This window comes from Pleurodeles waltl, chromosome 9, assembly GCF_031143425.1.
Source record: "Pleurodeles waltl isolate 20211129_DDA chromosome 9, aPleWal1.hap1.20221129, whole genome shotgun sequence".
Lineage (NCBI taxonomy): Eukaryota > Metazoa > Chordata > Amphibia > Caudata > Salamandridae > Pleurodeles > Pleurodeles waltl.
In genome coordinates, this window is record NC_090448.1 from 77,805,423 (window position 1) to 77,821,191 (window position 15,769).

Consider the following 15,769-nt stretch of genomic DNA (forward strand, 5'->3'; position numbering starts at 1 on the left):
TCTTATTAACTGCCGTCTGTAAATTCATTCTCACCAACCAGAAAAATATGAGTTTTACATCTTTCAAATCAAGGTTAAATTGCATCACACAGCTAAGGCAGAGACAATATTGCATTACAACATTCCCTTTGGAAACCACAACTAAGATGTTAATGGGGAACTCTTGATTTATATATTACCAAAAGTAAACCCCATTGAATTTCCAAACCAACATGTACTTTAAACTTCCCCACCAATGTGCTTTATCCTCTTATAATAATGCTTGATTATTGATTTAATACTAAAACAGTGTGTGCCCCAGTATCTTCCTTTACCTATATATTTTGTGCAGCAATGCAATCTGTATAACTTTGGCCATCGTGTAAGACTAACACCACCAGTAGCTCTCATACGTATACGCATATTGTTATCAGCGTATTTTCAGATGTTATATTTATATGTCTAGATCTGCATCTTAATCCCAGGTTGTGGCTCCGACTCAATGATTATATTGCATTTGTTTTAGAACAATCCCTTGCTTTCAACTTAATTTATCACTTATGTTATATCATGCATATGATTTGTTTTCCTCAGTTAGATTCTTATTTTTGTTTATTTTCATAAATTCCCTTTACTGGCTTACATCTTATTGTGTGTTGTATTCTCCTATGTTTTATTGCTCTGTTGTATATTGGAAACTCAATAAAATTCCTCTGAAATGAAAAATATATATATACTGCAAGAACAAGGTATGAAAGTGGATTTTTAGGAACTGCACACATTTTCCAACATACGGATTCCCACAGCCTCATTAGTAACAGTACCACAATTCCCCTGTTACCCTCTGTAAACAGTAAGCAGTCACACAAATGTGATTTAAATGTGGCTATAATACATGGGATTCGACAAGCCTGTACAAATATATTAAAGAACAAATGTCAGAACTCAACTATTATGAGTTATTACAGTCATGTTCTGACATCCCAGTGTCAGCTGCCAGAGCCAACAGCCAAGGTGAAAGGCAGGTCAAGTCACGGAGCATAATTGAAACAGCTATTGAAAGCAAGGAAAAGGGAACATTGCTTTTCTTTCTTCTGCTCTAATTTAATAGCTTACAATTACAAACATAGAGAATATGTTTATTTTTTGCACTCCTTAGATAGAGAAAAGCTAGATCTTCTAAGCTACTGAAGCTTTTTTTTTTTTTAAACTGACTTCTATTGAACTCTTTATAATACCTGCTAGCAACAAATATCCAACAGGTTTTTGAAGTGTTTTTTTTTATTCTTCATGTTTGCAAACATGCTTGCTCCTTCATATGAAAGAGCTATTCACCAAGGTTTTAAGTGGGTTGTGTGATTGGTGATGGTGTGACCATGTATTATATGGGACAAGGTACCCCTGGCGTACATGATAAGGATATTGCAAGTCACCTTGTAATTCCATAACCTTATTAAAGGACTCAGCCTTCAACTTCATACCTCTATATAGTCATGGACTCCTCAGTGACTTGCAATATCCTTCTCATGTAAAGCAGATGATAATTTGTATTTTATATTATGCAGCCCATTGTTTAATGTGTAAGGCACACTTACAATTGACTCAACATAAAATGTATTAATTAATGTCAAAGATAGGTGCATTTTATCAGTACAAAACTGAAGCTAAGCCACAAGGAGGCATGCCTGTTTCTCAGCTCTTGTTCTAATGTTAGAATCACATGTGGGCAAAAAGGGTCAAAGTAGACAACAAAACCCAGTTTTTGCCCTTTGCACTACTCGTACAGTTGCTACAAAACTTTAGTGTGGGCTTATTCAAAAGTGAATATGCCAATTAGTTTGTCGAAAATGGTTACCATGAATTTTGGAAAGCACATCCAGTGACAGGTGTTTAGCAGCCTCCCTTCTTCCCACAGGGCCAAAATGATAGAAATCTAAGCCAATATAAATCAGCAAATTCTGTGAGAGCAAGAAATTTTCTATTTTAAAAAACGTACATTATTACAAAGAATCACAGCTTCCATGCTTATCTGGTTTACGTTGTTTCTTTGTATTCGCGTGCTCGTGATACAGAATTAAATAAACTAGCTTACCAGTACCAAAATATACACAGAATCCCTACAATTGATGAGCTACTGGTTCATAACCTAAACAGGTTAAGAACAAAATTGAAACACTTACAGCAAGAGCAAAAGAACAGGGCTGGATAAGTAAAAAAGAATATAATTTCTTAAACCAGTCTGATGAAAGAATTCCTTGTTTTTACATCCTACCCAAGATCCATAAAAACTTAGAACATCCACCAGGTAGACCAATAGTATCAGCGTGTGGTACTATTTTAGAACCTCTTGCTCAATTGGTTGATGTATTCATCAAACCGGCTGTAGCCAAAACACCGGCTTATGTCAGAGATTCTATGGATATTATTAACAAGTTAGAAAATCTAACATATGAAGAAAATAATCAAGTGTTGGTTACCTTTGACATTGAGTCACTGTATACCAATATCCCGCAAGACGAAGCAATTGAAATCATTAGAAAAACTTTGAATAACAATATCCAACTTCACACTCCACAGACAGAATTCCTAGTGGAATTAGCTACATTGTGTTTGAAAAATAATTTTTTCAAATATAATGATCAACTTTATCGCCAAGTTAAAGGCGTGGCAATGGGCTGCAGTTTTGCCCCAGAGATCGCTAACTTGGTAATGGATTATTTTGAACATAAATGGGTCTATCCACAAACCAATCCGTTTAGGAAACATATTGATCATTGGTTCCGTTACATTGATGATATTCTGATGGTTTGGCAAGGGACAGAGGAAATGCTAGAGGCATTTCATGAGTGGCTTAATCATCGTACAATAGATTTTACATTCACTATGAGTAAAGACAAAGCCAAAATCAATTTTCTTGACTTATGGATATGGAACAAAGATGGCCATTTAGCTGTCAGCCTTTACAAAAAACCCACAGATCGTAACACTTTGCTACATTTCTCAAGTGGCCATCCACGCACACTTAAACAAAATTTACCATATGGCCAATTTTTAAGAATTAGGAGGAATTGTACTGAAAAAACTGACTATTTTGATAACGCAGAGGAATTGACTAAGAAACTTATCGATAGAGGATACCCTAGAAAATTGATTAAAACTGCAGCTAAAAAAGCGTGGTTTCCCCCCAGGGAAACATTGCTAGTTCCAAAAGAAAAAGCAAAAGAGGTCCCCCTAACATGTGTTATCACATTCAGTCCTAAGGCGAACAAAATACGGTCTATCATTGAACGCAATTGGAAAATCATTAGTGAGTTGAATATAGACAAACCACTGTTCTCATTTAAGAAGTCACGTAGTTTAAAAGACCAATGGGTCAAGGCAGTCCAGATACAAACTGAAAAAAAGAAAGATCTGAGAACTCTATTACAATTGCCAGTAATCAAAGGTCACTACAGATGTGGAAAATGCGTGGCAGGCCAATACATACAAGACACCAAAGAGGTTAAAATAAATGGTAGAATACATACACAAAATGATTTCACTAATTGTAACACGAAAAATGTGATTTATTGCATTATTTGCCCATGTGGTAAAGCATATATTGGACAGACTGCACAACCAATCAAAACCAGGATCTTGCAACATCGGTCCAGAATCAAATGTGGAGTCAAAGGAGCACCATTAGTCGAGCATTTCCAGGAATGTATGCACACAGCAGAAGACATCTGGTGGACAGTTCTACTGGCAATACAACCCAAACTGGATGGATTACCAACGACAAAGAAATTATTAAGAATGGAAGCAAGATTCATTGAGAGATTCCAAACAGCGAGAACTGGTTTAAATGACAATGATGAAATGTGGGCACTAATTAAGTGAGACCTGCTACTTACCTCAAGAAATTCTGATACTCTGTCAACACTTACAGAATTACAATGCACTATGCCTAATTTGTTATATAACATCAGATATAATAGGTTTTTTGAGATTAATGTATATTTGAAGAACCTAGATTTGAAGAAAAAGCATGTAGACAGTTATTGATCCTTGTTTAGCGTTCATATCATGACCCAGTGCAATTAGGAGATTCTCCCTAAAAATATCTCGGGTAGAAAGTATAAAATACAAAGAGGCCCTTAAGATAGCTAAACCGTTAATAACAGAAGGAGATTGGCCCAAATATAGAAATTTTAAGTATAACAGATGAGTTAGACAGATGTAAATTACCTGATTCTTCTGTTGACTAATTTTGACTAATTTTTTCAATTTTTGCTTTTGCTAAGCAAGGTTGCATAGATTTTTAATAATTACTGGCTATGACACTAGATCTGTTTCAATGAAGGTTTGATAATACTGGCTTTGACAATGGGAAAGGCAAGTCGTTTATCTTGCTTTAAGATGGCCGCGTTTTTTTTCCGACGCGGGCCACCATGTCTGGTAGATTACCCATGATTCCACTGGCTTCCTTCACTACTAGAGACGCCAGTACGTCTCTAGCGCGTTTCGTTGCTTACTAATGAATGCAACACGGAAGACCAGGTGTTTCAAGTTTACACGCCGAAGAGTCAGTTCCATTTGATAACGCGCTCAACACGGTAAAGATGACAACGGCTTTTAACTTGATAGCTACTTCGAGAAGTGAGATTGAAAGAAGGATGTTTTGAATGCTGATTTAAGCTTCTGTGTCCCCTGTTAGGGAGCCGATATTAGCAGCATTGTTTTTACTTCAGATGGGCGCATATAAGCAGCTGGGTCCACCGTTTAAGCTAACTGAGGACGATACATAAGATCTCGGTTTTCTGTGACTATCTTTATAATCAAGGTAAAGACATGAGCTTGTTAAAATTGTTATAATTTAAATACAGTATATATGGAGAAAGAACTTTGTCAACTCTATAAGCAGTGAAGTATTTTTTTCACAGCTAGCCATAAAATTATTTTTTGCGGGTCTGCATAGAGGTATATATTCCTAAATTAAGTGAATATTGTTTCCAAATAAATATAAGCTTTATGCAATATCATATATTCTGTAGGCATGTATCATACACCTTTTAACTGATTTATTTATTATATGTATGAATGTATATTCGTAAGCATTTCTTGTGCTTCTTTTTTCTGATTGTCTTTTCTAGAACTACGATTGCCCTTCTCCAGTCCTGATGAGGCCTTAAATCAGTAGGCCGAAACGCGTCAACCTTTTTGTTTTGCAAGTGTATTGGGCTTGTTAAATAATGGATTATATTGTAAAGATTTAAGATGCACTATATCACGCTTGTGGGAAAGAAACACACAACATGGTGATAAATGATTGCGAGAAAAAGCCCAGTGCCTTAGCGTATAAAAGTGGATCACATGTGGAGTGATAACAGGGACCACCACTTAAATATATAGGGCATTATTTTAAGATGTTTTTTATAGTGGTAAATCTTAGATGTGGTCTATTATGCATGTCTTGTCAAGTGTCATTTGGTGTATTGTTATCGTGATAATGGATATAAGTGCTATATTACCATAAGTCCTTGTTTTGCTATTTGAATAATTTGGTTGAAATAAATTTGAGAAAGAAATAAACTCAGAAGTAACAGAATATAGGACTGTTCTTACAACTTAAGATGTAATTTGTCTCTACCTGCCATTGTTTTCTTTGTTGATGTTATATTTACCCTAGGCAGGGTAGAGTTATAGGGTTCCCCCTGGTTTTTGCAGAGCTACTGGTTCATGACATCTGGAAATTTGACACCTTTGTGAAGAATCGGGATGGGGGATATTAACACTGAAGTAATGCTTTCTGCATGCACTCACCTCTTTTCTCTATGTGCTGCACAAAATATGCGCATAGTTATGCCCCACAAGACGGCAAATATAGGCTAAGCTATTAGCTTCCAAGAGGCCCTATCTCATGTGTAAAACCTTGAGCCAGGCCTTAAAGAACATTTTGAATGTTGGCATTATTGGGCCTAAACTAACAATATTGAAAGTGTGATGGTAGAATGGTTGAATTAATCTCAAGCACAGATAAATACTCTAGGTCATATTGCAATAAACTGTGTTTTTTCTCACTGTGCCACAACAGGCAGGAACAAACCATATGTAAATCAGCCTGAGCTCCCTACATTTCTTGTGTCTGTATTTTAAATCACATTGTCATTCATTTATAAATAAGATGGTCCATCTTTGTCACTGTTCCAAACCATATGTATTCATATTTTCTAGTACCGTCTGGAGACCTTTAACGAGGCACGGTTAAGTGAATGGACCTTCGAACACTATACCAGTAAGTACAGGCGATAAAGGTCGGACATCTTGAACTTCTCTTAACTGATCAGAATAAAACTGCTAATTACAGGGCTTTGTTGAACTACTTCCTGCATTTCTCAGTAAAACTGGAAACAGTCCATGCAGAAATCCCTGTTCACAGTGAAGTGTAGTGCAACATTAGATTTATGCTTGCATTCTTATAGATTTCAGGTGAATTATGGCACACCACTATGCATGATACCAGGCAAAGTTATATCTTATTTTAATACTGACTTAGCAGGCAGGTATCTGTTGTTACACTTCTTCTTCTTACTTCCCTGTCAGGTGCAAAAGGGTTCGCAAGGGTGTAGCCCCCAACGATGCAGTAGCTGATGTGACACCATGGCCCAGAATCTTGAAGGACCCACTGACTCTGACCATAGCTGTATTTTACTACCTAACTAGCAGCTGTGGTACATGTCCCTTTAATGCATTACGACCCATGACACACTTGCTGCATCTCTAGCTTTCTAGCTCTGACATGATCAAGCCATGGCTAACGGCTGTCCCAAGGTAACACCCCCTCTTTTCCTGGTGTGAATGCAGACAAACATCATCCCAGTACAACGGATACAAACAATAACCTTCATAAAGTATCTGTTTCTCGCCTCAACTAAAAGTCTGTGTTTGCTATTTAACAGACACGGATACCAATGGAACATATATGATCCTAATTCCAGATGAGCCATTCATCTTAATTTTGTGCTAATAGGTGTTTGCATCCTACATCTGGGTCACAACTGATGCAGTAATACTCCACTTTTACCCCACATAAATTTCACCTTGTAGAGTTTGTGCAGGGAACTTAAAGAAAATTCTGCACCTTGGAATCAGAGAACACATGCATTATTACTGCCTTCTGAGATATAAAACTCAGTAAAGGGCATTTGCAATGCGCTTGGCAAATACCCCACCAAGAAAACAATGTCAGTGATTACTAACTGAAATTAGACCACCCCACTTACCGCTGTTTGTAGGATGATTTCCTATTAGGAGTTATCCATTTCAGTGTTTTAGTCAAGAAGACATATGACTATTACAACACACTCTTTTCACCAGGAGACAATTTCAGTGACTGGAGGCTGAAAATAAATAATGTATATATATATTATATGTCTTGCAGTAATCCTTAAGACAATAACACTAATCAAAGAAGTGACACAAATACTCTATTTTTCTGTTTGGAAGGTCACCTTGATGCATGCCTTCCTAGACTTTGGGCCAGATTCCCAAAGACGGCACTTCAAGTACTGCAAGAATGCATCACGCTTGCTCATACACATTCATTCTTGTATATCAAGTAGTCTAATTTTTCTGCTCCTTCTCTGAGGCTCACAAAGACTCCAGCATCATGGTTCATTTGAGAATAATTGGCCACTCCTTTCTCCACTGAGTTTATGAGTATGCAAGTTCCTGTGACATTGACAATGATATGGGGTTGCCTAACGTGGACATTACATGGATTGGCAACTGTAGAATCAAATGAAACCTTTACCTTCTAGTAGAAAATTGTTTGACATGTGAGCAACCAGTTGGAATGATTGTGCATTACAATAAGAATAATTTAGTCAACTGGTGTTTAGTCACTGAGGTTGCTTTATCATTCAAATGAAAGAAAACTTTGGAAAGTTAACACATCTCTTATCTTGAACATCCTTTATCTATTCCAACATTTGTCAAAGACAGAATTGGAATTGGTCTTGCCTGTCTTGCCCATAGATAGCAATATCCAAGTATAAGATCCACACACCTTCTGGATTATTGCATGGGATGCATTTACAACAATAATACCCAGTTACAGATGCCAGAAATTTTCCAATTAAATGGAGTGCATTTTACAGAGGAATGGAATAAAATCCTATTCAGCAACTTGAAGGAACATATCAAAGTCTGTCTATAAGTATGAATTAACAATCATAAGCACAAAGGCTCTTTTCAGAGCCACCTTTACTTTATAAAAGCATTTTGTTTTTAAATAAAAACTTTTTTGCAATTTAAAGAGTTAAAGGATCCCTTCCAGTTGCAAGATTTAACTCCATATACCCACATTGTTTTCCCACAGCTCAATTAACAGTTCCATGGAACATCAAAGGATCTTACACACTACAAAACAAATTATGTAATGTGTCATTAATTCCACAAAAAAAAACTCTTAGGCACAGGTCCTATTCGGCAGCCAGGCCCGTCAAAGCACCCTCAACAGATGTCCAACTCCCGATGTGCATGTAATGTGACCATGGGTAGAGCAAGTGGGCCATAGGCCTCCATTCCATGAAGAATTGGATTTCATTTGCAAACTACATGTATAGATAGTGGTTGGCTTCAATGGAGGTTGGCTGCCTGAGTAAATCAAAGTTGCACATGCCCAAAAGGTATGTGCAGTGGTAGTTAGCTGTGAAGGTGGGTTTTGTACAGGTGCTGGCTTATGACCAGGCTATGCAGTCAGGTGTGCTGCATGTGGGGAGATTGCAATATAATACAAAGACATATTTTATTGAGTGTTCTCTTGTATATGATGGTGGCAGTATGACCTTACGAAGGTGGTTATGTGGCCAACTGATGATAGCTGTGTGACTGCTTTATGATGGAAGCATGGCCAAATGTTGTGAGTTGATTGATTGTACATTGTGGTGGGTATATGAATGTACAACTGTGTTTTATGATGGTGTGTATGATTGTAAGATGATGTTTTTTCAAACCGCCTCATGATTCCATCAATGATGTCATTCAAAATGTTATCAGTGCAGTGCATGGTGGGGACATGAGTTATAGTTCTTGTAAAGTACTCAGTGTGACAAGTTTCAGGAATTAAATAATAATATTGATAACAACAACAATAATAATAATAATAATCATAACAATAATCACAATCATAATATTCATAATGATCATGAGTCTTGTACAGCCTGAAGCTACTTCAAATGAAGTGTTCCAGCGCTAAGATCCATACTCCTACAATGAAAAATGCACAGGTTACCAAGAAGATCAAAAAGACTTGAACAGCCAAGTTTTACATTTTTTCCCAAAAGAGAGTTTCTGAAGCAGCCCGTTGGACTGAAAGCGGTAAAAGTTCCTAAGTTTGAGTGCTGGATAATTGAAAGAACTACCACCAATTCGGGTTCTCTTTACTTTGAGAATAACAGAAAACTTGGATTCTGCAGATCTCAGGTTCCTAGATAGTACATAAGGTTCGATGAAAGTTTGGAGATAACATGGGCCCTTTTTGGCTAAGGCCTTATAACTGTAGCAAAGAGATTTAAAGCATGTTCTCTGCTTCAACAGAAGACAGTGGAGATTGATAAGCATTGTCCCAATAGAAGCACGTTTTAGGGGATTCAGCAAAAGGTGTGCATCCTGTGCATGTTGGAGTCTATTGAAACGTGTTTGAAACACACCAAGATACAAAATATTACAGTAGTTCAGTCTGGACATAATCAGGGCTTCGACTCTGGCAAAAAGTGGAAGATTTTTTTAAGAGTTGTTAAATGCCCAAAACATTTTCCTGCAACTATAGTGATTTGGCTATTAAAAGAGATTTTACTATTGAGTGAAATGCATGTTTTTTTTACCTTAAGCTTAGGGAGAGAGGTAGATGATGAAGGCTATTGGGCCACCAAGCAGTAAACCAGATGTTGAGCTGTTTACCTAGGATCAATACCTAATTCTTGCCTGTATTTAATTTGAGACAGTTTGCGTACATTCCCGTGGCAACTTCTGAAAGTCACAGGCAGAGAGAGGAGGCTATATGATTGGCATTCTGTGAAGGAGTAATGATGAGCTAAGTGTCATTCACATACGAGATGATGGAAAACCCAAAGCATTTGAAGACCTCAGGCAAAGGATGAATATATATATATTAGAGAGTCAGGCTCAGGGAGAGCCCCAGAGGCATTCCTTGCTGCAGGGGAACCACCCTTGACTGGAAAGTATTTGGGATACCTGGATGGTGCGCTCTTGCAGGAAGGAGTCAAACCACTTCAAGGCATTGTGGCCAACACGCAGTTCCACAGTCTTTTAATCAAAATGTTGTGGGACACAGTGTCCAACATGGCACTTAGATCCAACATTAGTAGTGCTGCAGAGTCACCAGCATCTAAGATCTGGCAAATTAATTCAGCAGCTAGTACCAAGGCTGACTCAGTGCTGTAAGATGAGCGAAAGCCTGATTGGGGCCTATGAAGTAGGTCATTGGTCTCAATAAAATTGGAGAGCTGCTTATAAATATGCTTCTCTGTGATCTTAGCGAATAATGGAAGCAGCGAACTGAGACAATAATTTTAAGGCTTGGTGAGATCATGCAAAGGTTTTTTTTAAGAGTGGGACCACCATGGCATGCTTCCACCACTGAGGAAGCTAGCCAGAAGCCTAGGAGCTATTTAATATCTCATACAAAACTGCATGAACAACCCCCAGGCCATGCTCCAGGATGGATGGGGATACTGGATCAAGTATGGAGCCACGCTTGACCAAAGAGTAGAGTAGGGTCAGATCCTCAGATTCAATGGGATTAAAATTCACAAACTTATATCTGTCATCGGAAGGATTGAACCACACTGTAAGGCAAGTGTGTTGGAAATGGCCTTTCTGTAGGGTCACCCCCAAACCTTTTGCCTTCCTCCTTCTCTTTTTCTGACCTACTTTTTGCTGGCTTTAGAACTCTGCACACTTTACCACTGCTAATCAGTGCTAAAGTGCATATGCTCTCTCCTTAAAACATGGTGATATTGTCTCATACCCAACTGGCTTATTTAATTTACTTGTAAGTCCCTAGTCAAGTGCACTACATGTGCCCAGAGCCTGTAAATTAAATGCTTCTAGTGGGCTGCAGCACTGGTTGTGCCACCCACATAAGTAGACCCCTAACCATGTCTCAGTCCTGCCTCTGCAGTGCCTGTGTGGGCAGTTTCACTGACACATCGACTTGGTATTTAAAAATAATTGCCAAGCCTTAAACTCCCCTTTTTCTACATATAAGTCACCCCTACGGTAGGCCCTAAGTAGCCCATAGGGCAGGGTGCTATGTAGGTAAAAGGGAGGACATGAACATGTGTGTTCTATAGGTCCTGGTAGTGTAAAACTCCTACATTCATTTCACACTGCTGTGAGGCCTGCTCCTTTCTGAGGATAGCATTAGGCTACCCTTCTATACTGTTTGAGTGGTAGATCCTGATCTGAAAGGAGTAGCCAGGTCATATTTAGTATGGCCAGTATGGTGATACAAAATCCTGCTTAATGGTGAAGTTGGATTTTATATTACTATTTTAGAAACGCTACTTTTAGAAAGTGAGCATTTCTCTACACTTAAATCCCTCTGTGACTTCCAATCCAGGTCTGGCTAGGTTTAGTTGACTGCTCCCTTGTGCATTCACTCAGATAAACCCCCAATGAAGGATGCTCAGCCTCACTTGCATACATTGAAGGGATCTTTCTGGGCTGGGAGGGTGGAGGGCCTGCCACTTACATGTCAAAGGACAGTAGCCTGCCCTCACACAAAGGACTGCCACCTCCCCTACTGGGACCCTGGCAGACAGGATGGAACTGAAAGGGGAATGTGTGTACTTCTAAGCCACTCTTTGAAGTCTCCCCCACTTCAAATGCACATTTGGGTATTTAAGCATGGTCTCTGACCCTACCAACTCAGGCGCTTCTGAACAAGACACTTTTTAGGCAGACACTCTACCTTACAGACACTTCCTGGAGAAGAACCCAGAACCAGAAGCTGCAACCTGCCAAAAAGAACTGCCTGGCTGCCCAAAGGAGTCACCTGACTGCTTCCTGAGAAGGACTGCTGCCTTGCTGTTGCCCTGCTGCCTTGCTGCTCTCTTGCTGTGCTGAGGAAGTGCTCTCCAAGGGCTTGGATAGAGCTTGCCTCCTGTTCCCTGAAGTCTCAGGACCAAAAAGACTTCATTTCTGCAAGAGGAACTCCCTGTGCGGTGAAAATCAATGCACAGCCTGCCAGAAATGACACACAGCCAGCATCGCGGTGAGAAAATCACTGCACGCCGAACCGAAACGACGTAGCCAAACTTCGCGAGGAGAAGATCGATGCAGCGCCAGTGTAGCAACCGGAAATTCGATGCATGGCCCACTGGATTGACGGAAAGCCGAGCCGAAATGACGCAGCCTGACTTCCTGAGTGGTATCAATGCAGCGCCTGCCGTGCCATAGAAATTTCCACGCAATGCCCACCGGGTCGACGCACCCCCTGTGACTCTGCCCTGCCAGCACTGGATTTCAACGCATCGTCCCCTTGGTGTCCGAAAACCCTGCAACCCGAAGAGGATCCAAGACCAAGCGCCGGAAATCGACGCAAAGCCTTCCCATGGTTAAAAATAGACAACGCATCACTGTGTGCGGCCTGAGAAACCAATACACACTTCCTGTTTTCCACGCATCTCCTCCTTTGCTGTTCCTTGCGAAGATTTTGAATGCAAACCAGGTACTTTGTACTTGCAAGAGACATTTGTTGCTTTTAAGAGACTAAAGACAGTTTATATAATTTCTACAGTGATATTTTCAACATATTCTTATTGCATATTAATTGTTTTGACCTGCACTTGTCCAGATAAATATTATATATTTTTCTAAACACTGTGTGGTGTATTTTTGTGGTGTGCTACTGTGTTATTGTATGATTTATTGCACAAATACTTTACGCATTGCCTTCTAAGTTAAGCCTGACTGCTCAATGCCAAGCTACTAGAGGGTGGGCACAGGTTAATTTGGATTGTGTGTGACTTACCCTGACTAGAGTGAGGGTCCTTGCTTGGACATGGGGTAACCTGACTGCCAACCAAAGACCCCATTTTTAACAGAGTGTCTCTGGCCTTACCAGGAAAAGAGGTATAAACGTTTGCCACCTTTTCAGGGAAAAATGTAGCTAAGGCATTAAAGACAGGCTGTGATGGCGGGGTGGAAGCTGAGACTTAAGACAGTGGGGAGAGTGATTTGACTATAGAAAACCATTCACAAGAAGAGTTGTGGCCAGTTTGGGCTTCATTGGTATAATGATCATGGCAAGATTGATTAGGGTGATGATAGCGTTTGAGAGCTGCCATGTAGTCCACTCTGCACAAGAGGCACTCAAGGCGCTTGCAGTTCTCTTTTCAACAACAGAGGTTAGTCATTAAACCAATCAGCCAATGACTTTTGTCTGCGATGCTCCGCTGATCCAATTATACAGTTTTGCACCAGCCTTATCAACACAGCTGTCCAGAGTGGGGTGTCTAGTGTTTAGTGCTTGTCTGAATCTTGATGGGGGTCACTTTAGCCCACTGACGTGCCCGTAGAGTGTAGGTAGGAAAGTGGCTGATGGACGGCTCATCATATGGTACATGTAAAGGATTGGTGAGATGATCAGACCAGGTCAGTGGAAGGAGAGGGCAAGTCACTAGGAGAGCATAATTACAAAAAAAGGGATAAAGAATGTTCCCAAGTCTATGTGTGGGAGTGGAGTCAAACTGAGAGAGCTGTGAAATCTCCAAGTCTTCAATCAGTGCAGTGACCACTAAGCAGGTAGGATAGTCAAAATGTAGATTAAAATCCCCAACCACTAAGAAATTGGAGTAGAGAAGGACTAGTGGCGATAGAACGTCAGCTGGAGGGGTGGCAAAATTGAATAAAGGACTAGGAGGATGATAAATCAAGGTCTTTGACAAAGCAAAATTGCTAATGGGGACAGAGAGAAGAAGGACGCTTGACACCCATCAAGGGATAATTCAGAGAAGTGAGCTTGCCGATCCAGTCTCGCAATAGTAAATAGTAAAACCATGGTAAATAGCTTGTGTTATGTCAGGCGGAGAATCCTAAGTAAGCTATGTCTCAGCCTAAACGACTGCATCTGGTGAATGCTCTTCAAGAAGGTCACTTACCTGAAGTTTGTGTTTAACCAACGACCTACAATTCAGAGAAGAAAACCTGGCAGAGTGCTGGGGCTGAGATACTGCGCTTACCTCTGGTTTTGGGAACAATGGGACCATAGTTAAGAACGCGCAACTTTTGCAGTGAGTCTCTGCATTAAAGAGGTTCAGAGCATGGCTGCAGTCACTGGGCAGGAGAATTGTGAAGTCCAGCAGTTCTTGTTTTAAGCACTGTTTAGGGGCTTACCATAATGACTAGGGGTCCTGGCCCCTGGTGCCGAAATGGCGTGAACCAGTGCAGACGGGCTTGGCTTAGACACATCAGTGGCATGCTTGCTCTGCACATCTGCTGCAAAGATGCACACCATTCATGGTAAAATAGCCCACATCCTAAAAGGGGTGTGTGGCGATGGGTGTGATCAATGCCAAAAAGAGGGAGAAAGAAAATCAACCTGGAGCCAAGCAGCTCCCCTTGCTACTGGAAGGCTTCCCCACAAGGCGGGAGTGTTAGTGAAAAAATACAAAGCAAAAGAAAGAGTGAGAAACATGAAACATAAACTAATTTAAAAAAAATGTGGGCAGCCTCGTCCAAGATGGATCCCAAGGAAAAATGGAGCAAGGCACTTCCAATGTGGTATAATCGCTTCAAGGACATGAAAGCAGAAAGATTTGCATCAGAACATATTTTTAACTGTTTTGAATTTCTTAGGTTTTTTTGCCATGAAAGTGGAAAAGAGAATGCACTACATGACCCATAGCTTACTTCCAACTACGTTTTAAAGTCATATGTCTTTTTCAAAGGAACATTTTCATCAGCTATTTGATGAAGGTTATTTGGATGTATGTTAATGAGTGTGTTGTCCTATCATTGATGATCAAGTGTATGAGGCTGTACATGTGCAATAACATTTGAGTGAGGAAGACATTTCAACAGAAAACTATGCCTTCTAAACTTCAGCAAAATTGTGTTTAAGTGTGTCACATGGTTTCAAAGTTATTAGCAAACAAACACGTATTTGCCCACCTTTTTCCACTGACCCCTTGATGGATTTACATGACTTTGAAAATACCAAGAGTAGGCTAAACATGCAGTGTCTCCCAAAATTGCTGCATATTGGTCAAGCAGTGCTAATGTTATAAGCAAATCAAAGAATTAATTTCCAACTGCCAATAAATAATAATTTCAAATCTACTTTGCACCTTTTTAACCGACATTTTTCAAAAAACCTCTGTACATGTTTTTTCCAAACCACAAAAGGCACACTTTCTGAGTTCATGCCAAGTTGGGCATAAACCTGATCAGAGATTTTTGCAGTAGCAATGAACGAAATTACCTATGGGAGCTAAAATGACCCTCCCTTTTTACAGAAATGCATGAACATGTGCATGCTGGCCCTTGTTCGATCTCTTAAGGAAGGGCCAAATGTCCACATTTTGGGTAGTTCCATTAATGGGGGCCAATGGAAAGTTATACCAACACACACATCCACGCATACATACATATACATATATACACACGCACGTACACACACACACACAATTTTTTTTATATTAAAGGTTCATATTGTGGTAGTTGGCTAGAAAAATGGGTTTGCTAAAACAGAGAAAGGTTTACTGAAAATTGGAAGTGAAAT

General features: G+C 39.7%; 1 protein-coding gene across 1 annotated transcript in view; it reads left to right on the forward strand.

Moving 5' to 3' along the window:
- The window catches only part of LOC138258584 (protein SSUH2 homolog), a 202,842-nt gene that overhangs the window by 105,899 nt on the left and 81,174 nt on the right, over window positions 1–15,769 (forward strand). Inside the window, exon 5 of the mRNA XM_069205949.1 lies at window positions 6,193–6,253. Within this exon, the coding sequence (XP_069062050.1) occupies window positions 6,193–6,253 (61 nt within the window). The remainder of the gene's footprint in view (window positions 1–6,192; window positions 6,254–15,769) is intronic.